This window comes from Sycon ciliatum, chromosome 12 (genome assembly GCF_964019385.1).
Source record: "Sycon ciliatum chromosome 12, ocSycCili1.1, whole genome shotgun sequence".
In the NCBI taxonomy this organism is placed as follows: Eukaryota; Metazoa; Porifera; class Calcarea; order Leucosolenida; family Sycettidae; genus Sycon; species Sycon ciliatum.
The window spans coordinates 25,168,487-25,193,003 of NC_088654.1; the positions used below are offsets into that span (position 1 = coordinate 25,168,487).

The 24,517-nt window shown below is 47.2% G+C and overlaps 2 protein-coding genes across 2 annotated transcripts in view; both read left to right on the top strand.

Annotated features, from left to right (window-relative positions):
* LOC135827823 (receptor-type tyrosine-protein phosphatase delta-like) overlaps positions 1-24,517 on the top strand; it is a 362,685-nt gene that overhangs the window by 332,784 nt on the left and 5,384 nt on the right. The window contains exons 24-41 of the mRNA XM_065340252.1: positions 484-825; positions 1,227-1,438; positions 2,635-2,812; positions 4,391-4,487; positions 5,228-5,325; positions 5,977-6,174; positions 13,431-13,568; positions 14,198-14,337; positions 14,889-14,973; positions 16,222-16,298; positions 17,526-17,562; positions 18,097-18,194; positions 18,778-18,894; positions 19,744-19,907; positions 20,458-20,593; positions 22,235-22,384; positions 23,317-23,416; positions 24,049-24,155. Of these exons, the coding sequence (XP_065196324.1) occupies positions 484-825; positions 1,227-1,438; positions 2,635-2,812; positions 4,391-4,487; positions 5,228-5,325; positions 5,977-6,174; positions 13,431-13,568; positions 14,198-14,337; positions 14,889-14,973; positions 16,222-16,298; positions 17,526-17,562; positions 18,097-18,194; positions 18,778-18,894; positions 19,744-19,907; positions 20,458-20,593; positions 22,235-22,384; positions 23,317-23,416; positions 24,049-24,155 (2,474 nt within the window). The remainder of the gene's footprint in view (positions 1-483; positions 826-1,226; positions 1,439-2,634; positions 2,813-4,390; positions 4,488-5,227; positions 5,326-5,976; positions 6,175-13,430; positions 13,569-14,197; positions 14,338-14,888; positions 14,974-16,221; positions 16,299-17,525; positions 17,563-18,096; positions 18,195-18,777; positions 18,895-19,743; positions 19,908-20,457; positions 20,594-22,234; positions 22,385-23,316; positions 23,417-24,048; positions 24,156-24,517) is intronic.
* LOC135827826 (mucin-2-like) overlaps positions 1-24,517 on the top strand; it is a 324,797-nt gene that overhangs the window by 140,447 nt on the left and 159,833 nt on the right. The gene's annotated exons all lie outside the window — the stretch shown is intronic.

Consider the following 24,517-nt stretch of genomic DNA (forward strand, 5'->3'; position numbering starts at 1 on the left):
CTCAAACTCAATGCGTGGAGAATTATTTCACCACGTCTCAAGATGGGTCTTGCCTCGAAATTGGGATGATGTTGCTTTACTCTTTGTCAGTGATTGTGTTGCCCAGAGACTGCTTGAAGCGTGTTGTGAGCATGTACGGATATAGTGGATTGCTACAGTGGAGTCTGATATTGAGAACTGGTAGGCAGTAGGCAGCATTGTTCCTTGCTCTGATTTCTCCGCCATATCAAGTGCAATGCTAGCAATTATTATAGGAAGAAAAATGACCGAAGAACTACAAGTTACGCTATACTGTCCACTAACACCACCAGTTACTTGACAATCAGCTCATGCGGTAACATTGCGTGACACTGACGAACGGTACTGACGTTCTGCAACTAACTGCCACTCAGCTCTCAGCTCTTTATCTTCCTATAAATTAATCCTTGACTCTCCATCCGAGTCTGACTAGTAACTATTACGTTGGATTTTCCCATTGTTCAGCTCCTGATACTGTCACCAATGTGAGCGTTGTGTTCCGAACAAACACCACCAACGTTGCAGCCAACATCTCCTGGACACGGCTGACAGACGATCGAGGTATTATCACTAACTACACGGTCCACTACGGTCAACTAGACTCAACACAGGAAGACCAGATGGTGACGGATGAAAACCAAACAGGACCAGCAGACTATGATAATATCACTGTCTCCGGTAACCATAGCAATGCCTTGATCCACTCACTGGTGGAAAAGAAACGCTACGGATTCTATCTAGTTGCAAGCACAAGAATCGGCACCGGTCCATCAAGCAAGCCTGTCTCTTCACCAGGAGCAGCAAGATGTAAGTTGGAATCAGAGGCACTGTGTGTTTGTTTTCCTTCTGTAGAATCTTCGTTCACTGGAGTTGTAATCTTGAATAGCTGCGCTAGGTCTTTTTGGGATCTGTTTGATTGGTCAAAACCAGATCCAGGTGAACTTGCTGCACCCGATTGGATCATGTTTCTTTCAACAAATCACACCCAGATCGGACGGATTTGGATCGGACCGACGATGCTCTCAGGAGCAGAGCTAATCAGAGCCATCTAATCCTCTTTACAGCTTTGTGAAATAGCATACCCTGCACAAGATATGTGTATCAGTTAAAGTTGGAAAGTTTGATTGAAGTGCATTAGCGCTTCACATCTCTGTGTTTGTATTGCTTGGGTAACTACGACAACTGTCATGTGTCTTCTCCTGCTGTAGTTCCCGGCCAGCCGGAGTCAATCGAAGCCAAGTTCGTTGGGAGCACTGCCACAGCAGAGCTGACATGGAAGCCCAGTTCAACAGGTGGAGAGCCAAGCGGTTTCAGGATGTTCGCATTCTACGAAGAAGTTGTGGATGAGCAGCTGCAGCAGCAGAGTAGGAGAAGAAGACGTCGAAACGTGCCGAAGACGACTGTGATGAATATCAGTGAGGTATGGGATGTATTTTTTTTATAAAAACCACAAACCTCGAGATCAGAATACTGCATGATAGAGGTGGCTGCAGTCGCAGCTGTGGTGGTGAAACTGGAGTATCTCCGCCGGCCTGAGTTATGTTTTAAAGAATAGGGCTACCCTGTGCAATTGTGTTTGTGATTGTGTGTATGTGCTTGTATTTCTGTATGTTTGTGTGTGTGTGTATGTGTGTGTGTATGTTTGTGAATATTTGTGTGTGCTTGTGAATATTTGTGTGTGTTTGTGAATGTTTGTGTGTGCCTATGGGTGCCTATGGGTGCCTATGGGTGCACGTGTGTATGTGCATTATTGAAGATTACCAACACACGCACATATGTGCATGAGATCAAAGAACGCAAGAGAATGATAACTGCTCTCAGTAGAATCACATTCACAACTGAATACCGTAGACTTAGGAGTCAGCAGTTTGCTAAACTCCTCTCCCCTGTTCATTATAATGTTCTGTTCTCTTCCAGGCAGTAGTGCAATATTTGAATAGGCGACAAGGAGACAATAGTTCTAAAACAACAATGAATAAAACGATATGCGCGCTCATGCCACAAAACAAAGTAGCAAAAAGGTTTGGAACCACACCTTTGCTACTTTGTTTGGTGACATGAGGGCGCATGAGGGCGCATACAATTTCATGCAATGGAGCAATAGTGCAAGGTAACGTACTCATAATCCATGCATTTCATTGCAAACAAACACCATTTTTAGTGGCAAGTTAGTAGTACAGCAGTGGGTTGACACAGGAACCATGCAATAACCTCCCAGTGACTTCCGCTACAATACTAGAAGACTTTGTATGAAAAACTCGGCACATTCAATTTCCATTCCCAAATGCCTTCCATGACTTTTGGTTGCATGCAATGGCCAGCATTGGATCCGTGTTACGCAGGTTAAGCATTTAAAGTCGTATTGTGGTGAGCAGAGTTGAGATGGTTACGGCCGGATTTTGTGACAATTTGCATGAATGTGCTCCTGGACTTGTTGCTGGCAATGTGCCCAACATCTCAATTTCTGGCGTTTGCATCATTTTGCATTACATTCCTTTACTAGAACTCTGAAATGCTTATTGCTCCAGTTGAGCTGCCCTGATTGGTCCTGATTGCAGAGCCGGTACTGATTGTTTGTTCGTGTTTCTTTCTCGGTAAACTGTTCTGCAAATGCAGGATGTAGGTGGACAGGAAACAACGGGGCGTATCCAAAACCTCCCCACCGGAAAGAACTACGCATTTGACGTGGTAGCAATGGTCAATTTCAGTGGCAACGTCTGGCTGAGCCCGGGCACTGTCGACATAGACAACTTTGGCAATGCGACAACCATTCGCCTGCCAGAACCCGTTACTGGTAAGTGATTGTAGAATATTGCAAGTGCTATCATGACGCTACATCACATGCACAGTTCTGCTCAATGAAATCCAGTCACAGCGTCACTCAAGTACGCACCGGGCATTGCGCAGTCCTAGCCCTGTGAGCACTGGGCTTAGAAATGGTGCAAGGCGCAGGCTTCAGTGACGACGTGACTGGATTTCATTGAGCAAGACTGGAGCTGTGCGCCATGCATGTGTCTTGTTCTGAGCATGCCCCATTTGCTGCACGCGGTATTTTGGCGGAATAAACTCTTCAGGCTGTTGTTGTTGCTTGGTTGTTTGTGCATGATTACAGTATTGGCTCAGTGTTCCATGTTACTTCCGTGACGAATGGTTTTTAGAGTACGGGAATCCGGGGTAGTACAGTTGTGCTCCTTGAAATCCGACCCAAAGTACATATTTGGCGCCCTGAACTTGCACGGCTTTTGACGCCCAGGAAGTGGTATGAAGCGGCTAGTCGTACACATATTCAAGTATACGGTGAAACCTGTCTGAGACGACCGCTCAAGAGACCTTCAAAATGTGGTCTCTGTTACCAGGTGGTCTCCTTATCCAGGGTCGATTGACTGGAAATAGCATCCCTTGGTGCTGGTTCCAGTGATCTTCTCAGTTAACAGGTGGTCACCTTATCCGAGTGGTGGCCTTGACAAGTTTCACTGTAGTAATGTAATCGGAACTGGTCCAGGGCGCCAGCTTTGCCGTGACTTCGGGTCGGATTTCAGTTAGCACAACTGACTGTAAATACAGTGATGAGCAATGGCAATAAGGCAAAGCCAATGCTTACTGAATACTGATTATGTACACGTTTCAGTGACTGACTGACTGACAGTCTTCAGTGGAAGGCGCAATCGACTTTGCCACTTCAGCCACTGGTCACACCGTTGTGGATCAGGTTTTCCAAGAGCATATTTTGGACTGCAGTGCTTCTCTAGCCAAATTTGCATTCTTCTACCAATCTCTCTCTCTCTCTCTTTCTCTCTTCTATAACACAGTCTACTCAATCAGCCACCATATAAACACTATTGTACTTCCGAGTACTGCTACATACTAGTACAACATAGTAGAGAATAAATAGGAAGCTCTAAGTTTTAGAAAGTTCCAAGTTGAATCCGGCACTCTGCTTTTCACGAGAATACGATAACGACGTATACCCCTCTAGTGTTCTTTATCCATTCTCGTGTTAGGCAACCGTGGTCTCTCCTGGTACACTAGGCAACCATGGTCTCTCCTAATACACTCAGTCGTACCCCTGGCCCTGAATGAAATCCTGTTTGATACCAATTTTTCCTTTTCTTTTTTCTTTTGTTCTTTTCTTTCTTTTTCTCTCTACTCTGGCAAGCCATGATGCCGAAACCTCCAGGTTGGCTGGGCTTCACAGGTCCCACCCACTCTAATTGTCAATCATGCAAAGAGTGCTTTTTGTAAAAAAAATACAATCATTAACTCTAACCCTAACCCAGACTAATATCAACCCATCTGCTAGCAAAGCAAGCTTCACTTGTGCATGATAATTCTCTCCGATCCCCGGCATCTCATTTATTTCTGGGTGTTGCAGGTGAATCCAGTTCGGTAGTCATCATCGCTGCAGCTGCTGGTGCTGCGTTTCTCTTCATCATTGTACTTCTGATTATTCTCCTCATCCGACACAAAAGGCAAGTCTACATGTATATCCTTCCTGTCCTTGTAAAAAATATCTTGGTGAAAAAGGAGAAGGGCAAAATGTTACGAGTTATGACTAACTGTCCACCAACGTAACCAGATCTTATACAGTCAGCAAATGCGACAAAATGGCACAAAACTGACAAGGAGCACTGAGACATTTGGCGACCTGGTACCTAGCTCCAACACTTCTCCAAGGCGCAAACCAACAACCAACATGTTGTCCTTCTCCTTTTTTCACCGTATTTTAATTGGCTCACCATCCGAAAAACATATCTTGCTGCATCAATATCTGAGCAGGGTAGGGGACAAGGAGGGGGTGGGGGACAAGGAGGGGGAAGGGGGGGGGGGGGAGAGACGGTGTACTACATGATGGAATCTGAACCTGAAAGAAAGACACTGAAAGATGTAAAGACTTGAATACTATACATGTCCAGAGCAGGTTCGGTATACCATCAGCAACCATAGGGACCTAGCATTACAAAATCACAGACTCTCTTTAGTCCATGAAGGGTGACTAAAGTTTGTTATTTTGCCAGTTTGCCATTATCCCGCATAGCCAACTTTTCCCAATATCGAATCCCAACGTGAATTTGATCTTAAAAGTATGAAGGCGAAATCTGATCATTTCGTTCCTTTCTGTTGTTCTAGTTACGGGTCTGTGTTGCTATGGTGACTGTTTCGTGTTTTAATGGTGTCTGCTCTGTGTTGTTATTGTGATTGTGCTGAGCAGGAGGTCCAAGGCAAGCATGGCGTTCCCCAAGTCTCTGTCGGTGAAGATTGACTCAGTGCAGTTGCACACTACACGCGGAGGCAACGACACAGGCTCATGTGAGTTGAATCACACCTCAGTGTTATGAAAACCAGCAGCACTACTCTCATAAAAAATATTCGGACTTTGTGCAAGGTCTTGTACTACCAGTTCTTTTCTCTCTTCACTTCTTTCCCCCTTCACTTGGTGCACTGAGCATACATCAATGTCGAGACCTCAGATCCGGACAAAGTGTGCTCAGCCCCACCACCATGACATTCCTCTATTCAGCATAATTATCACAGGAGGATTAGAGTATGGAAGTTCGTAAAAAAAAAAGGATAAATAAATATACCCTCCAGTGCGTCTGCTACATCACTGTACCACTAGAACACTGTACCACTAGAACACTGTACCACTAGAACACTGTACCACTAGAACACTGTACCACTAGAACACTGTACCACCGCTTCACCAACACCAATGATGTACAATGGCTTAAAGAATTTATGGAAAGTTTGGAAACCCCCTCGATCGGCGAAAGCCTTTGGGGAATCCTCAAACAATAAGAAAATTTATTACAAAAATCACAAAGAATGTGCTAAGGTACCTTAATGACATGTGTGTCTGCCATTTTATGTGTCTGTGTCTGTATGTCTTTACTTGTGTCTGTGCATGTGCGCATGCATGTTGTGTTTCGGTCTGTCTGCGTGTTTCCTTTGCTCTGCCAGTCGCTGGCCTTGTGGTGATGGAGAACGAGTGTAGCCTGACAGATGCCACCACAGTCAACGCAGGTCTGGGAGAGGTGGCCACGCTGCCGTGCGAGCTCAAAGTCGACAACCCACTGGAGAGTGTTGCATGGAGGAGAGGTAATAAGAACATTGATTGTCACGCCGCCGGTGGAGAGCGATACCGGATCATGGACAATGGTGAGTGAGCAAGCGAGCATATTTTTTACTAAAAGCCATGTGGTGCACGCAATGGGAACATGCAGTAGCCATGGTGGTGGGGGCCAGGCGCTTCGTCGACCAACTGGTCTCGACATCGTCACGCTCGGGACGCACCAGATAAATGGAAGTAAGCGGTATCCGGAAGAGAGCTTCAAATGTTTACCAGATGTCTTTAAAAAGTCACTGTTCGCGTGAGACCCAGCTAGACTGGGTTTTCAGCATCCGTAGGAATGCCACCACCCTTCAAGGATCAAAGGCGCAGATGCAGCTCTTAAAGCGGTGGGAGGTGAGTAGATCAGCCCACCAAAGTGGTCAAAGACCGAAAATCCGATCCATATGTATGCACGGCGGAATAACGACAAATATCCTGCTCTCCTTTTGCAGATTGTATCCCCTCGGCATTGAGTACTCCACTGGACAGCCTGGAACCTCCCTGCGTTTGTTTAGACTGTATCACTGACAGCCTTTCTGACAGAATGAGCTCTGGACATTAGGAATTGAGCACAGTTTTAGTTTCTTTTCCTTTTTATAAGAAAAGTCATTCTTCTTGCAGAGTTTCACTTACCAACCACCAGACTCCAGTGATGGTACCAATAATGGCACAGGTACATATCAATCTAATCAGGTTAAGGAACTAGTACTCGTACATGTAAAGGAAACGGTTTCATGAAAAAATAGACCGCCACCACCTGGATTTTACCAAGGAACTTTCATCATAGGCTAGCGATGCTCTTCCCTTTAGCTTAGTCTATGCTTAGCCCTGAAACCTATAGAGCCCCCGCATCCTCACACAGCTTTTCATACAGCGCTACAAGGCCCACCCTCTCCTGGCATATATACCGACATGGTCGGCACCCCATCCTTACGTTGCCTGATGATTGCAAGAGCATAAAACTTGAAGTAGCAGCAAACAAGCCTTGATTATTCTTGTTATGCTTAGCCTATACTATAAAAGGAATCCGCGGCTTGCACATCATGAGACTCTGTTTGACTGAGTTTCCCGCATCCGCAGACACACCACCACCCTCTAGAATCAAGGCCAACCACCACCCTGGGCTATGGTTATGCTATGCTAGATCTGCACTTTGATCCTAGTTCTATGCTCTATATCCACACAATGTGCGTGTTATCCCCTTGAGCGCGGGCCAGTTTGTTAGTGCAGCTGAGCACGTAAGAAAATGAGAATTTTTTTAAATTTTCAAACCTTGTCTTTGTCAAGTAGAGACATCTTTGTGAGCCACAGCCGCAGGCAGTGGTAGGTAGGACCCAGACCAGCACTCGACAATACGACCAAAGGCGAAACTCGGTCAAGGCACGCCAGGCTGAGCGGCATACGTGACAAGAGTGAGCTGCAGCATTCGGCCTTGTACAGATTATTTATCAACCAGCAGAGAGGTCCAGAGATGGGCTGGAGAGTGCAGTTGTGATGTGAAGGTTGATAAAAATGTGTTTGTTCATCAACTAGATGTAAAATCAACCAACCAAACTACAGTATGAGTCTTACCTGGAAAGATGCCAGTGTCGTGACACAGACGCTGTGCAGCCGATCTATCCCGGATAGAACTGACGTTGGAATATCCTAAAAACTAGCATCCAAGTTAATCACTTGGGCCACCACTGCTGCATGTGGAGAGCTGTAGTTCATAGGTTAAACCCTGCACTGCACTACGCCACACCGGCTTCTCAGAGCACTAAGACCACAGACTGAACGTGACTGTCACGTCCCAGAATAAGACAACTGCTGCCTGATAGTCCTGTGATAGCAGGATCTACATAGTGAGCAGCTCTGTGCTGAGCTGTCACGCCCTTTTAGTACAACGTGGTTTGGCCAGTGTCTTGTCCCACGTGCTTAGCATGTAGGTTGAGCGACACGCGCTTTCCCACGTAGGTGACATGCCTTCTTGGCATGACACACCATGTGATCCAAGGCCGGAACCTGGTCAGGTAGGTTCTCGCGTTGTACGTTTCCTGGAAGTTCTTCACTTCCTGGAAATGTGACCCCAGGCTTTGTGCAAAACCACGTCACTACGACGTTCTACAGGTTTCCACGATGCCTCGGTGCTTCGTGCAAAGAGCCAAGACTAATATGACAATCATTGTATATCAAGAGCTAGGTGCAAGGCAGGAGACGTGTGCAAGAACCAAAACCGTCACCGCGCAAGAGGTCAGAGTATCACGCAAGCAAGACCAAGAATGCAGCAGGACTTACCATGTACCATAAGAAGCCGCTGAACTATGGCACGTTGGGTGAGCGGGCTCCCCAACGTGACCCTCATATACTCACATTGTACTCTGACGTGAGTGAGCGGGCTCCCCACGTCCCAATTTGGTCTTTCTTCTCTCGATGTCTTTCTTTCTCTTTCTTCTCGAATGATCACCGTACGTATATTCTGCATTTCTGCTGACTGGCTGCGCACATTCCGGTTTGACTTGTTCTGCTATTTCCTGGAATTACCTCGCCATGATCACGCCATTATATCTCTGAAGCACCCTATAAAGAAGCTCTCATTCTCTCTTTTACTTCAGTTCTAGTCTAGTCTAGTCTAGTCTAGTCTAGTCTAGCAGTCGAGACTCGGTCTCAGCTCTCTGTCTTCGTTTACTTTGAGCTCGGATTTGATACTACTCACAACGTAAAACTAACAGTCTTTGTCTGTTGATCGTGTGGGGTTGAACTTGGACCAAGCCAGCTATATTGGTTGGCCCCTGGGTTGTGTTGGGCTTGTCGTGAGGCCACACGTCTATATTCGGTCGCCGCTCGTAGTGATTTCGGGGTCCGGTCACTCTGAGCCAGGGATGCGACATTTGGTGCTGTGACCAGGATGGTCTAAGTTCTCCTCACTCCGTAACTGCAACGACGCAATGTCCACAGCAGTCTTTCGTGAACAACCTTGTCTCTGATGGCAGGTTCTTGGCGATAGACGTGGCAGAGCAACAGCAGTGTTGGACGCTCCAACTTGGTACGAAGAAAACTCCGAGTGCGTTTCTCTTTCGTATCCAGCACTGGCTTTCGTTCCGTATCTCGTGTTCCTGTAGCGCTGCATGCAGTGCGAGTTCGTAGTGCACGACGAGCTTGCTTTGCTGCGGACTACATGGCGGACACCAAGGTGCGAAATTTATTGTCAGTTGCACGATCGATCGAGGAGTTGTTTGCATTCATGCAGTTCTCAAGTACGAGTGCAGTGCGCGTTTGTCACAGTCAGGTTCAGATATGGAAGGGTTCGTGAACCCGTGTACCATGTGTACGCACATGAGCCGTAAACAGGGCTTGGGTCCTCTTTACGGAGCGTTGTGAAAGTAGTCACTACGACTGGATCACGGAGTAGTGCAGTGCAGTTTTCTAGTTTCGACAAGAAAACGCCACTGTTCGGACATGGTGTTTGTTGAGACCGCTTGAAGCTCTTGAAGCTTGACAAGTCGTCTCTTCAACAATGAGGCCTTACTGACGTTTGCACTCAGTTTGTTCTCAGTCGCCCAATGGCGAGTGCTGTTTGAAGACCCGGTTGTTTCATGGCTGAAACGATGGAAGGCCCAGACCACGTCGCTGGTCGTGGACGAATTCAAATCTCGTTCTGCGTGTCGATGCACCAGACGAAGATTTGTGACGCCCAGCTTTGGTGCTGGTGGAAGCAGTTTTATCTGCGAATGCTCTTGACGATCATGTCGCGAGGATGGCGAGTTCTGACCTTGTTGTCGATCTTCATTCTCCAGACGTTCTGTTTGTGAAAAAAAGTTTGTGGAGAGAATGGCCGGACAGTACATGACCTACTAGTCTGTGCTGGAGTGTATACTCGTTACTCTTCGCGGTCCTTGTGCTTGGTGAAAGTTGACCAGTTTCCTGCAGAAGGAACTGTGTCCTGTGAAAGTGTGATGTTGATGGGTGCCTTTGCATCCTCAACAAATGACTGAACTGTGCACCGGTTCGGGTTGTGTACGGCTCAGAGGAGTCAGTTGGTCTCTGTGGATGAGGCGCCCGGATCGGTCAGTTGTAGCCAATTTCGGTTGGTGGTGATGAGCTTGCGTAGTGAGCAACGGAGAAGGGGACGGTGGTGACCATACAGGCCAGGATGGGATTCCTGGGGCCGAAGAAGTATGGTCTGCGCTTCATATAGGACGAGGTCCTAGAACTGAAGAGTGAAGTGGAAAGGCTGTGGTGGGAGAGGATGATTAGGATCTGGATCCCTCGAGCACAGTGTTGGCTGATCAGGGGACGCCCTGTGTCGAGGAGCCTGGTAGGCGAGACTCATCTGGGGATGATGAGTTGTTGCGAGTGAGGTCCCAATTTGCTCGTTACCGGATGGATTTTACTACGAGCTCTTACCGATCTGGTTTCACAACTGTGTAGCACCATCGGATTGAGTGAATGCTTTATGTGCCTGGCACCTGGCGAGGAATTGTATTTTCTCGTGAGCAGTCAGTGATATTGTTCAGTCGTATGAGCCCGATACGAGTGATATGCTGTATTCGGCTGATGACATGGTGTTCGCACCAAAACCTGTGGTGGATTGGACTTGCATCCTGCATCTCCAGTTGACTTACCTCTTGTATCCGTCGCGGAGCCTGGTGGATGACACTGGCAACGTCGCGGTATCTCACCGACTACCATATCGGTCGAGGATAGTCACGGGGACGTGATTCTTCAACGGCGGGGGAAATGTCACGTCCCAGAATAAGACAACTGCTGCCTGATAGTCCTGTGATAGCAGGATCTACATAGTGAGCAGCTCTGTGCTGAGCTGTCACGCCCTTTTAGTACAACGTGGTTTGGCCAGTGTCTTGTCCCACGTGCTTAGCATGTAGGTTGAGCGACACGCGCTTTCCCACGTAGGTGACATGCCTTCTTGGCATGACACACCATGTGATCCAAGGCCGGAACCTGGTCAGGTAGGTTCTCGCGTTGTACGTTTCCTGGAAGTTCTTCACTTCCTGGAAATGTGACCCCAGGCTTTGTGCAAAACCACGTCACTACGACGTTCTACAGGTTTCCACGATGCCTCGGTGCTTCGTGCAAAGAGCCAAGACTAATATGACAATCATTGTATATCAAGAGCTAGGTGCAAGGCAGGAGACGTGTGCAAGAACCAAAACCGTCACCGCGCAAGAGGTCAGAGTATCACGCAAGCAAGACCAAGAATGCAGCAGGACTTACCATGTACCATAAGAAGCCGCTGAACTATGGCACGTTGGGTGAGCGGGCTCCCCAACGTGACCCTCATATACTCACATTGTACTCTGACGTGAGTGAGCGGGCTCCCCACGTCCCAATTTGGTCTTTCTTCTCTCGATGTCTTTCTTTCTCTTTCTTCTCGAATGATCACCGTACGTATATTCTGCATTTCTGCTGACTGGCTGCGCACATTCCGGTTTGACTTGTTCTGCTATTTCCTGGAATTACCTCGCCATGATCACGCCATTATATCTCTGAAGCACCCTATAAAGAAGCTCTCATTCTCTCTTTTACTTCAGTTCTAGTCTAGTCTAGTCTAGTCTAGTCTAGTCTAGCAGTCGAGACTCGGTCTCAGCTCTCTGTCTTCGTTTACTTTGAGCTCGGATTTGATACTACTCACAACGTAAAACTAACAGTCTTTGTCTGTTGATCGTGTGGGGTTGAACTTGGACCAAGCCAGCTATATTGGTTGGCCCCTGGGTTGTGTTGGGCTTGTCGTGAGGCCACACGTCTATATTCGGTCGCCGCTCGTAGTGATTTCGGGGTCCGGTCACTCTGAGCCAGGGATGCGACATGACCATGAGCTTTTAAAAGAACTCTGCATGCACTTGTTGAAACACTATAATAACAGAGCCCGAATGCTGCCTTTCACGGTAGTATAGACACCGGGGTGAGGATGAGACTTGAGAATACATGTTCGATAATGCAATACTATCTTCTCTGCACTGAAGGTGCTGTATCTGACGACTTACATTCTCAGCACTGCTGATACTGCTGTGTCTTGTGTGTGACGCTTGGATTCTGACCACCAGCATTGTGCACTGTGTGCTCTAGATATGACAGCATAGATGTGTTACTATTGTCTCTAGTATGCATGTACTGGTCACACTGTGATCATATGCGTCACAGAAAATCGTGGGTGTAAAAAGAAAGTGATGTGCAAGGCTTAACATACCGTCACTTTTCATCAATGATGTTTGACAACTTGACGCCTGATGGTGCTAGCTGTTCGTGGATAGTGTGATTGTGCATGGAAAGTGTGATTGTGTATGAATGGTGTGATTGTGTCACACAGTGTCATAGATACTAGGGTTACGGAATGGCGTGGATAGTGTGATTGTGCATCATGGATAGTGCGATGATGTGTCGTGGAAAGGTTGATTGCAAACACAACTGGGTGCTATTCTAGCTGGTCTGCACTGTGCGTGAACTCGTACGGCATTTGAAAAATAGCAGATAGGTGCGCGCGCTCGCGTGTGTATGTGTGTCTGTGTGCATGTCTGTGTGTGCTTTATTACGTTGCTTTGCAAGTGCCCGCACAGGCGTCATTTCCATCCCCTTGTGGCATATTATATTATTCATGCCACACTAGTCATGTTGGTCTTCTTCCAGTGCTCCTCTGCGGTCTATCAGGCATGCAATGTTGGTCTTGATTACTTTACCTTCATTTTCCCATGGCTGTTAGAAATGAAGATACAGGATAGGCATGTCTCATTGTGTACTGACGGTGTAAATCGTCGGCATCCATTGTAGTGTTCTTACCTGTATAAGAGACCACTACACATCTAGCTCATCCATAGACAGTTCTGAGCCTAGAATTTTGCCGTGAGGAATCAAACTCTGCTGTCTGGACATCATAATATTACTGAGTTGCTCATGCTCGCATGCCTTTCTAGTACCTGGTCCACGATCTCATGAGACACTACTTCATTTCAGCTCAGGAAAGTTCATGAATGTTCTTGTATTTCGAAGTATGTTACGCATTGGAATTTTAGTGGAATACTGTAAAACGGGTAACGTTTGCGACAATAAATGTTTGCGTTTTACAAATTGAGACTGGTTTGCGCTGTTTAATGTTTGCGAGTCGTTCTACAGTCGTTCTACACAGTCGAGTCGGTCCTTGCACTGAACTAACTTTACATGGCGCGAGTTTGCGTTGTTCAAAGTTTGCGATTCGGGGCCTCTCGCGAAATTCGCAAACATTTTTACGTGGCAATAGTTACCAGTTTTACAGTAATCTTTTGAAATTTCCTTGTCTTGCTCATGCCCTTTCCCTCTGTTGTTTGTTTAGGAGCACTGCAGATTGAGAACACGTGTAAGGAGGATGCTGGAGAGTACACCTGCATTTCACAGAGTGATGAGAGTACTGGAGCTAGTCTGACACAGACCATTATGCTGATGGTGGCAGGGGCTCCTGGGCAGATCAACGGTAAGGTGGAACTGTCTGCAAATAGTGCTGTGATGATGACGATGTGGATAGTATTGAGCGAGATTATGTGTATGTGTGTAATTGCCTGGGCTCTGCTCCACCCCTGGGGCGGGTTTCCTATGTGTTCATGTCCTGGACAAGCCAATTTCTTCTAGTGTAGCCCATCATTTTGCAGACATGGCAGGTGGACAGATTTACTTTGGTATTGGATATGATGCACCTCTGTGGAATGTGAGTGGCGGCATGACTGATGTTGTGGGTATGTGTATGAGCTAGCATAATGTTATGTGTGCACAGTCAAACCTTTTTTACAAGGAATGGGTAAGAAAGACACTCCGATGATTTGCGATCCAAGGAGGGAAGTACCAGAAGAATTTTGACCTGACACCTAGCTCTAAAAAATCTCCATTACGCAAACCGACAGCCTTCCAGCTTGGAAGGTTCAAGGTTATGGTAGGACCGAAGAGGGTCAGTAATAATTCTATCTAACCCAGAACGACCCAATACCTGCGACTTGGAGCCATGTTGCAGGTGTGAATGAGGTCGGCCAGAGAGCGCATGTGCTGCAGGTGGAATGAATTCGTTAATCCAGAATGCCATATTTTCTTTATTTTCTTTTTGTGTGTTAGCATCATCAACATTTAATGTGCCGGTGGCGGCAGGCAACGCAGCCAGTGATGTTGGGCATCCTGTGAAAGTTAGCGGCTTTCGGCAGTATGTGTCAACCATGCACTCAACCAACAACGCAGCATTCAGCACTGAGTTCAAGGTAATATTTTCCGTCCCAGCCACTTCTGACTACCGTGTGGTGCTCAGTGAAATCTGATCGCAGTAGTCAGTGCCACGCCGGGCAGCGCTGTGCAGCCCTAGACCTGCTGCAAACACTGGGATGTGAACTGGTGAAAGGTGCAAACCTGACCCAAGCCCCCGGGGATCAGATTTCTGATTGAGCAGCACTGTATCCGTGTTGTGCTTCTCCGCAGTCATCTCCCCACACTAGTATAGCCTTCTTTGTTTACATTAGCATGCTGCAATACCTATTCATTGCCGGGTCCTGCATTACTTTTAGCACATTAGAAGTACAGTGTATCACACGAGAATTCACTCAGAGTCCAAAACCCGATCGAGTGTCAAACTCACCCGTATATCCACCTCACTCCATTCCCATACATCCCGATCTAAATGTGCATCTTCACACATACGTTCATCTACATGCATCTACACATCCATCCACCACTTGAAGCAAGCCAACCATTGAACCTCCCACTCACCTATTTTTCTGATGCATTCAAACCTCCTTTCCTCTTTGCTGCTCCCCAGACGCTGGCCGAAGTTGGCAAAACTCAACCAAAAGCCATTTCCATCAAGTATCCAAGGAAGAATCGCTATGGCAACATTGTCGGATGTAAGAGCAAAACAACAGTGACAATTTATTAGTAGGCTGGTTGTGGCGATCCACTTCGATAGTCAATCTGTCTTGGTTTCTCATCCTGCAGCATGATCTAGAACTCCACTACAGTTGGATGTCTCTTATTTGGACGTCCCGGGCCCCAACAGTGCCCGATCTCACACTCATTCAAATAAACTAGGATAAACGCTGCTACTGCTACAGCACACTGTAGCAATAGTAACAGATATGGTAGGTCATAGATCATACTGTAAAAGCAGAAATTTTCGGTGGTGTTTTATTTTCGGTAACTTCGGTGCCGACAATTTTTACCGAAAATAAAACGCACCGAAATTTTCGGTACAACCGATACTGTATACATGTAGTACTAGTACACCTACCTGGAGAACGGGTTTTACCGAAAATTTCCCGCTACCGAACCGCCGATTTTGGCGAATACCGAAAATATTACACCACCGAAAATTTCTGCTTTTACAGTAGATCATAGATCAGACATCATACATCATACATCATACATCATAGATCATAGATCATGTAATGGTCTCACTCGAGATCAATGTCGTTCCAGTGGAAGAAATGTCAACACTTGGCCTGTAGTATCAGTACGTACCGGTGTATCCAGTTAGTTGAGGGAGATAGAGGTGCCTGGGATACGAGAGGTTCTACAGTAAAGGAGATACAGTAAAACCTGTCTAAGACGACCGCTCAAGGGACCTTCAAAACGTGGTCTCTGATGCCAGGTGGTCTCCTTATCCAGGGTCATTTGACCGGAAATAGCATCCCTTGGTGCTGGTTTCAGTGGTCTTCGAGGACAGGTGGTCGGCTTATCCGAGTGGTTGGCTTATCCGAGTGGTTGGCTTATCCGAGTGGTTGGCTTATCCGAGTGGTTGGCTTTTCCGAGTGGTTGGCTTATCCGAGTGGTTGGCTTGACAGGTTTTACTGTATGTAAATAGTCGTTCTCCTCTTGTGTCGCATCCTGTAGATTTCTTTCGCTCCTCAGACGTTCTTGTCACATTTGTCTCTGTGTGGAATATGTGCATGTTGCTTTGTGAATGAATGCATCCGTGCATGCATACGTGGTGGGTATGCGAGCGTGCGGGTGGTATGTGGGCATGCGTGTGTGTGTGTGTGTGTGTGTGTGTGTGTGTGTGTGTGTGTGTGTGTGCGCGTGTGCGTGCGTGCATGTATTCGTGTGTGCGTGTGTGTGCCGGTGCATGCATGCATGCATACACTGTGCACACACAGATGATCCAGCTCTGGTGTTCCTGCCTGTGATTGACGGTGATGAAGAGAGCACATACATCAATGCTGCCTACATGGATGTAAGTAGATGTAGCATAGTCACTATGTCGGACACATTGTGCTTACCAGGGCATTGACCACCCCACTGGCACATTAAGTGAATAATAGCAAGAAGGCACAAGAGAAGAGCTAGAGAGAAAAGGAAACCAAGGAGGAGTCCAGGTAGAAACTGAAACTGGGGAAAAGGTAAAGATAAGAACATTGAAAGGATCTGTCACGCAATACAGTTAATTCCCATCGTGGATGGCCATTGATCGCACTGCCAGGGGTGTAGCCGGTCCCCCAATTAGAGGGATGCACAGGCGCACGCATGTATGTGTAGGATGGCTGGTGCATATCATTCGTGGTCATAATGTGCATAATGAACCTAAGTCGAAATTATTAGAGGGTGCACGTGCCCCCGTGCCCCATGCGGGCTACGCACCTGACCACTGTCGTACTGCCTCAGGTACCCTGTCGGTTGAAGTTTGAAGATTGTTGGCCAGTTTCAAATAGCAGGCCCGGCGGAACCGGACCAGTTGGTCCGGCCATGGCCGCACCAACTGGTCCGGTTGACCAACACGTCTTTACTGCTGAGGAGGTCCTGTGTACCTGCCCTAGCAGAGACAAACTGTATGAAAGACTGTGGTATGGCCGGACCAATCAAAAACTGCTTCTGTCAGTTCTGAATAGTCTATAGTGGGAGTCTCTTTTTGACCACAATTGATCTTTCCTCGCTTCCTTTCAGTTTCTTATCTCAATGGGTGTAGCCTAGAGACCATTTGAAGAACAAGACGATGCAAGGATAACCGGATGGCTGCAATGAAGCTTTCACACTTTGAGAAAGATTTATCTTGATAAACCACTATTATGCCTAAAGCGTTCATATGTTTGAGGGAGTATTGAGAGGAAATTAGTGAAGAAAAATGGACTGCCACCACCAGAACTCGAACCTGGAGCACTCGCTTGCATACCCTAACATCCCCTAAACATTACTGTATAAAATCTGTCCATTCTTTCAGAAGTGGCTTTTCCTCCACACCAGATTTGTATGAGCCTGGGCAGGTGTGCAGACAAAGAGAGTTGCACTTTGCACGGCCATTCCCTGAACTGGGGAATCTGGAAAGAAAATCATGTACACCTAACATAGTGGACTTCACCCTGTAAGCATCGTACACACCAGCCCCTTGGTTTATCCTGGCAGTGCCCAAGTGCATCCCAAAATATAGTGTTTTGATGGATTATGTGCTTTCTTGCTCTACCTCTAGGGTTACAAGAAACCCAAGAAGTACATTGCTACCCAAGGTAGGCAAACCGCCGTCTATGCACAATTAATTTCATTGAAGCCAGAGAGCATGCAAGCGTGTGTGTCTGTGTGTGTGTGTGTGTGTGTGTGTGTGTGTGTGTGTGTGTGTGTGTGTGTGTGTGTGTGTGTGTGTGTGTGTGCACGTGTGTGCGTGTGTGTGTGTGTGTGTGTATGCCTGTGTGTTGAACTCCGTGAACCTATCTTTGGTAGCAGTAGATTCTAATGTAGCCAAGTATTTCATATACCAGGCCTGTGCAGCTGAGACAGCATCCCTGACCATGCTAATGATATTGATGTGTTGATTGGATGTTTCCATGTTCAGTGCAAGACATTTCTGTCACTCTCACCATCACTGATATGTGCTTCCTTGCCATTCAGTTCCATGATAATTGCACTAGGACTAGCATGTGTATGTGCCTACATGTAGGTGCATGAACAAGGTATGTATGGCAATTTGAGTGTAGGTGTTGACTCGTTGCTGGTGGCATATGTCAAACTGACGTTGTCCTTGTCGACTGTCTTGCACTGCTCAGGACCTCTGCCCACCACTCTGGATGACTTCTGGCGTATGGTGTGGACTCAGAACTCTCGTATCATAGTCATGTTGACTCGTGTGATGGAAATGGGCAAGGTACGTATTCTGAGCGGCTGCCATGAGTCAGTCCAGTGTTAACCCAAGTCGGCAGGAAAGGCACAAGCTCATTGGTTGAGAGCAAAATCCGTCTTAGAATTATTGCCACGGTTGCTACCACTCATACACAGTAATTGCATTTTCGTAAAAATGAAACTGTTTCAAATTCTAACGGATATCTCACCCATTTGTAATGTCATTTCGACAGCAGCATGCTTTAAACACAACACTTCCATGTCACTACAGGTTTTCCCTCGTTAGTAGATACATGTAATCCCGGGGAGTTGAAATTATTTGTCTTATAGCGAGTATTATCTACTATCCGGACGTGAATGTATATGCGTTTCAGACATCAGGGGATTTATGATCATTGTCTATTAATGAGGTTTGTCTTTTTTGAGTTCTGTATTTTCACGATGGCACCATTGCCCAATAAGAGAAAAGTTTATGAGAAGGTGAGATGCTGTGGATGGGGCTGTGGGTTATGCAGTTGGAAAGTAGTTTACTTGACTTTGAATTTTACAAGTCTTGTAGCCAATGCCGTACTAACCGTGCTAACCGCGTATTGTGTTTCTGGTTGCAGCGTAAGTGTGAGCAGTACTGGCCTGACGAAGCACAGCAATACGGTGACATCTTGATCACACCGGTGGAGAAGACCAGCCTTGCTGAGTACACCATTCTGCAGTTCCAGATGGAGCAGGTAAGTGTGTGCACAAGTTGATTGGCCTGGTAAGGGTGCAGCCAGGGATTGGTGGTTACACCTGAACATAGTCGGAAAGTTTGGGGTGGGGGGTGGGGGGGGGGGGCTGTTTGACCCCCCCCCACCCCCACCCCACCACCGCCGCCGCCGCCACGACAACCACCACCACCACCACCACCACCACCACCACCACCACCACCACCAACTGGATCCGCCTCTGCCTTTAAAAGTTGTCACTCAGAGCTGTTCCATATGCTGATGTATACTGAATAACTGTGCGCTCTTGGCATAGATTGCCAATTTGTCATCCATCACTGTTCAATATGCAAGGTCATACCGGATAGATTCGCACTGCTGGTTCTTATGTGGGCGTGTTTTGCTGTCCAATTGCATCCTTGTGATGAGGGGTACTGAGTGGAGGAAAGTCAGAGTTGTGGCGAGCTATTCTTGTCCGCTGCCGCTCACACTACTGTTCACCGTCCACTGTTGTGATGACTTATGTAACATTATCTTCTGCAAAGTCTGCCGGTGTACACTTGCTCACCCTGGATCAGGGGGAGGGGAAGGAATGGGGGATTACAGAAACTCTGGATATTATTGATGCCATATCCAGGACATCACAGGGCAGTGGGGAGTGGTATGATTGGGGTCCGGGTGGTATCCCCCGGGAGTACAAGCTCGGATTTTTTGTCCAACTGTTGAACAGGGCACGTTTTAGCACTCTTTTATTGCTTTTTTGGATGAATTGGGTGGACCACCCTGGACAGAAAGTGGTACGACCATGATCGTACTGTTCGCACCGTGTGTGACGCCCCTGCATGTTGTTCCTCTGTGGTGTGCTCGGCTCAGGGCGATGAAATACGTCAAATATATCATTTCCACTTCATTGCCTGGCCGGATCACGATGTACCCAAGTTTGCTACGGGCCTCCTGGGATTTCTAAAGCGTGTGCGACTGGAGCACAGCCGATGGATGTCCATTGCTCCCGACGCTCCTCTCATTATCCACTGCAGGTGAGGCAAGGGTGCTAGTTCACGTGTGGCCTTGTTCAGATCGTACTAATTCATCGAGGTCATGTGGAGAGACCGCAGTCTCTCTGGTGCCAGACATGTTTTCTGATAATTTGGCTGACTCAGTTCAAGTTTCAAGCCTTGTACGGCATACTATACTCCATCCGACTCTGCAAGTGTTCTTGTGTTTACCTGAGGATGGGCCATGCCCAAAAATTTCGTGATTCAGAGTCAATGTAGCGAGGGTTTTTACCAGCAAAGAGATCACGACACACAAATGCCTGAGTATCGCCAAAGTCGCACCAACCTCTTATTCACAAGAGATCTGTGTGTGTGTTATTTTGTTTGTGTGTGTATGTGTGTGTATGTGTTTGTGTGTACGTGTACGTGCGTGTGTGCATGCGTGTGCGTGTGTTTGTGCATGCATTTTGTCTGTGTGTGTCTGCATATGTGTCACAATGTGCATCTGTGGTTTTTTGTTTGTTTGTTTGTTTTTTGTCTATGGGTGTGCCTGTATGTCTGCATGGCTGCCTGCATGTGTGACGCTATGCAGTGCTGGAGTAGGACGTACGGGTGCCCTGATCGCCATTGACACACAACTGGACCGGGTTGCAGCAGAAACTGACATTGATATCTACAAGTGCGTACACGACATGCGCTGTCGTCGACAGCAGATGGTGCAGACAATGGTGAGAATGCAATAGTCACGATTGGAACACCTGCTGTATAGTAAGGGAGGGGAGGAGAAATGGGAGGGGAGTGGAGGAGAGATGGGAGGGGAGGGGAGAAGAGATGGGAGGGGAGGGGAGATGGGAGGGGAGGAGAAATGGGAGTGGAGGAGAGATGGAAGGGGAGGGGAGAAGAGATGGGATGGGAGAGGAGATGGGAGGGGAGGAGAAAGGGGAGGAGAGGGGAAAAGAGATAGGAGAGAAGGGGAGATGGGAGAGGAGGAGAGAGGGGAGGGAGGGAGGGAGGAGAACTGGGAGGGGAGGAGAGATGGGCGGGGAGGGGAGAAGAGATGGGAGGGGAGGGGAGAAGGAAGGGGAGGAGAGATGGGAGGGGAGGAGAAAGGCAAGGGAGGAGAGATTTGATGGGATGGGAGGAGAGATGGGAGGTGAGGAGAGATGGGAGGAAAGGAGAGATGGGAGGAAAGGAGGAGAGCTGGGAGGGGAGGGGAGGAGAGCTGGGAGAGAAGGCAGAAGAGATCGGACGGGAGGGGAGATGGGAGGGGAGAAGAAGGGAGGGGAGGAGAGCGATTCAGATTAAACCTGTAATGAAGAGGGTCGTGATTATGGACACACATGCACTTGCATGGAAGACAAGGTGCACATCAATCAGTGGTTCACCCTCAGAATCATGGGAAGATGAATACTGCATCAAGGGCAGATGAACATCAAGAGTAGAAGAATACTGCTTTTGATGTGAAGTGGTCTGAACCCGGTTTAGAATGATTCTGAGCGGCATGATGAATTGAATGATGGACGCATACAAGATGCATGCATATCTTTGACATGTGCTTTTGGCAGTCATTGTGAGATGCATGTACGCATACCCCTACCCAATCCAGCTTCCCATCACCAGCACACCCCCCCCCCCCCCCACACACACACACTGTGAGTGTCACTTGATCTCGGATAGAGTGTACCGTATTTTTCCGGTTGTAAGTCGACCTTTTACGACTAAAAATAGAGAAGAAAGGGTGGGGGTCAACTTACAACCGGGATTCGACTTATAACCGGGAACTATCAGTATCTTATAAAACACGACCTGCACTGCATGCACGGGTGCACCATATGTACACATTTTTTGCCAGTTTATTGGCCTTTTTCAAGGATTGGGACGTTATACCCTCCACTAAGGAATGTTTACATGATTTGTTGTTGTGTTAGTAGAAGGGAGTGGTTAGTAGTGCTTCGTTGGGTGAAAGCTTTAAAACGCAGAATTAAGACCTCCGGATACGAGGGTCGACCTATAACTGGGGTTGACTTACAACCGGTAAAATACGGTATATCTCGACCGTGCAGCATGCTGATACTCTCCGTTCAAGGTAAAACAACAAGAGAAGAATCTAGAATCCCTCAAAAATATTATTTTGTGTCCAATGGCACAATGGGAAAACACGTCCTATCCGAGGAATTTCGTATTGGAACAGTTCTCTCTTTCTCAACCATACAGAGCCAGTACCATGATGATGTTCGCTATTTCCTAGCCTTACAGAATCAGTTCAATTTGCATTTTCTGCTTCTCAACCATACACAGAATCCGTACACTTTTTTCTCTTTCTCAACCACGCAGAGTCAGTTCATGTTTGCTGTTTCGTAATCATGCAGAGCCAATACATGTTCATTCACGATGCTGTACTTGAGGAGATCCTGTGCGGTTCAACAGCAATCCAACCACAGGACCTGCGCATTCGCATCAAACGTCTCGGCAAGCAGGAAGACGGCAAGCAGGAGACCATGGCTGCACAGCTTTTATCCGTGAGTACAACAAGACCCATGCATGCACTGTATGGTGTACAGCACTAACATTAAGTACTTGATTTAAGTAGATAATTCAGGTAGCTGGCTCAGGTAGCTGATTTACACAGCTGCATATGGGGCATCAGGCTTTCCTCCGGATCAGAGCATCACTGTCTTCATGGAACATTGTGCCAAATTGATCCTGCAGCTTATAGAGTTGTGGTGTATGATTGTGTGGGCAAGCTTCTATCAGCCAACATACACTGATATTGCATGCAGTAAGTTGAAGGCTCCTTTTCTGGGCACGTTTGGGACCAGGCACTATCTGCAACTACTGGGGATTTCCCTGCAATGAAATATACAATAATATTATTTGTACCGGTATGCAAGTAAAATCTTTTTCATGCCGAGATCAATATTTTAATCGCACGATGTAAGTTAATGATAGAGCATTAACTGGCCAAAAGCCTCGGAGAGGGTCCCTGTTTTAAGCTCTGGTGGTGGCAGTCATGTTTCCGACTTTTCCGGTTTCAATTCCCGCAAACTATGACTATCGGTGCTGTATTGTGTTGAAAGTCCATTCGCATCTCAGTCAGAGGGGTCAGATGGGTACTGGGCAGAGAGGAGTGCCTATAATAAGGGAGTTCAGCCTCATGTCAGGTACAAAAGGAATACAAACTGAAATGCCTCCAACAGGGTTCGCTAATAAGCTGAACAGGCTCTGGCTGTGGAGAATGTGGTACCTCGGTTGCCATCAATCGGCCTGATAGAATCCCCGGTCTTCTTGCCCCGACTTCTGGGATACAATGGCAGCAATAACATAGTGTTTGAACACAGTAGGTCTGTACATGGGGGGGGGGGGGCTTGGCATTCTCCTGGAGCTAACATGTCATGCAGTCTCAACAGAAGCTGATAGTCCTACTATTTCACTGTGTCCTCCCATGCCGCAGACATTGGCCAGTATTAGTCCCCATGCATCACCGGAGAACTGTGCTGCAGGCATGCGCGAGGAGAACCGATCAAGGAACAGAGACATGAACAGACTTCCACGTAAGTCTGCTAACTTAGTGCAAGTGATGCCCCCGGTGTCAGGGTGACTGCCCATGGTACTGACCTGTCATGGTCTTTGAGTGCAGGTGTTCCCTGAAACCAGGGTGATGTCATGGTCTTTGAGTGCAGGTGTTCCCTGAAACCAGGGTGATGTCATGGTCTTTGAGTGCAGGTGTTCCCTGAAACCAGGGTGATGTCATGGTCTTTGAGTGCAGGTGTTCCCTGAAACCAGGGTGATGTCATGGTCTTTGAGTGCAGGTGTTCCCTGAAACCAGGGTGATGTCATGGTCTTTGAGTGCAGGTGGTCCCTGAAACCAGGGTGATGTCATGGTCTTTGAGTGCAGGTAGCCTCAGAAACCAGGGCGAACCTAGCATATTACACGCATTTGCGTATTACACCCATAATAAATTTGTGCTGCAGTACAGTGTGTGGATGTGCATTTGTGTGTGTTCTTTTCTTGCATATGCACTGTGTATCGTGTGTGTTGTTGTTGCTGTGGCTGCTCCTGTCATTGTCGCTGCCGCATTTGTTGTTGTCGTTGTTGTGGTTGTTGTGGTTGTTGTGGTTGTTGCCGACGTTGTTGTCGTTGGCATTGCCGTTGTTGTGATTGTTGTTGTTACTTGTTCTGCAGTCGATTCATCTCGTGTGGTGATTGTTGGAGCTAGTGACCTGGCTGAGAACCAGCCTGAGGACGCAGTACCACCTGGTCCTGTCTACGTCAATGCCAGCTATGTTGATGTAAGAAGAGTGCATGGTGCTAGTGTAACGTATCGTGCTTACAAGTTGCCTACACCTTGACTCATTTGCGTTATGTTCACATTTACATGCGTCTCACCTTGCACACTTCACTCTCACTGCCACACCTGTACATTAGCACCAGAATACTGTAATTTCACAAATTTTCGGTGTACTTTTATTTTCGGTACTTTCGGTGCGTCTGTTTCACACCTAAAATTTCAATACACCGAACAAACACTAACACACATAATCCAATAGGGAACTGCTTCTCTGTACCGAAAATTTCTGTTTACCTAACCTAGCCTGTTGCCCTCATACCGAAAATATTGAGCACCGAAAATTTCTGAAATTAGAGTACTAGG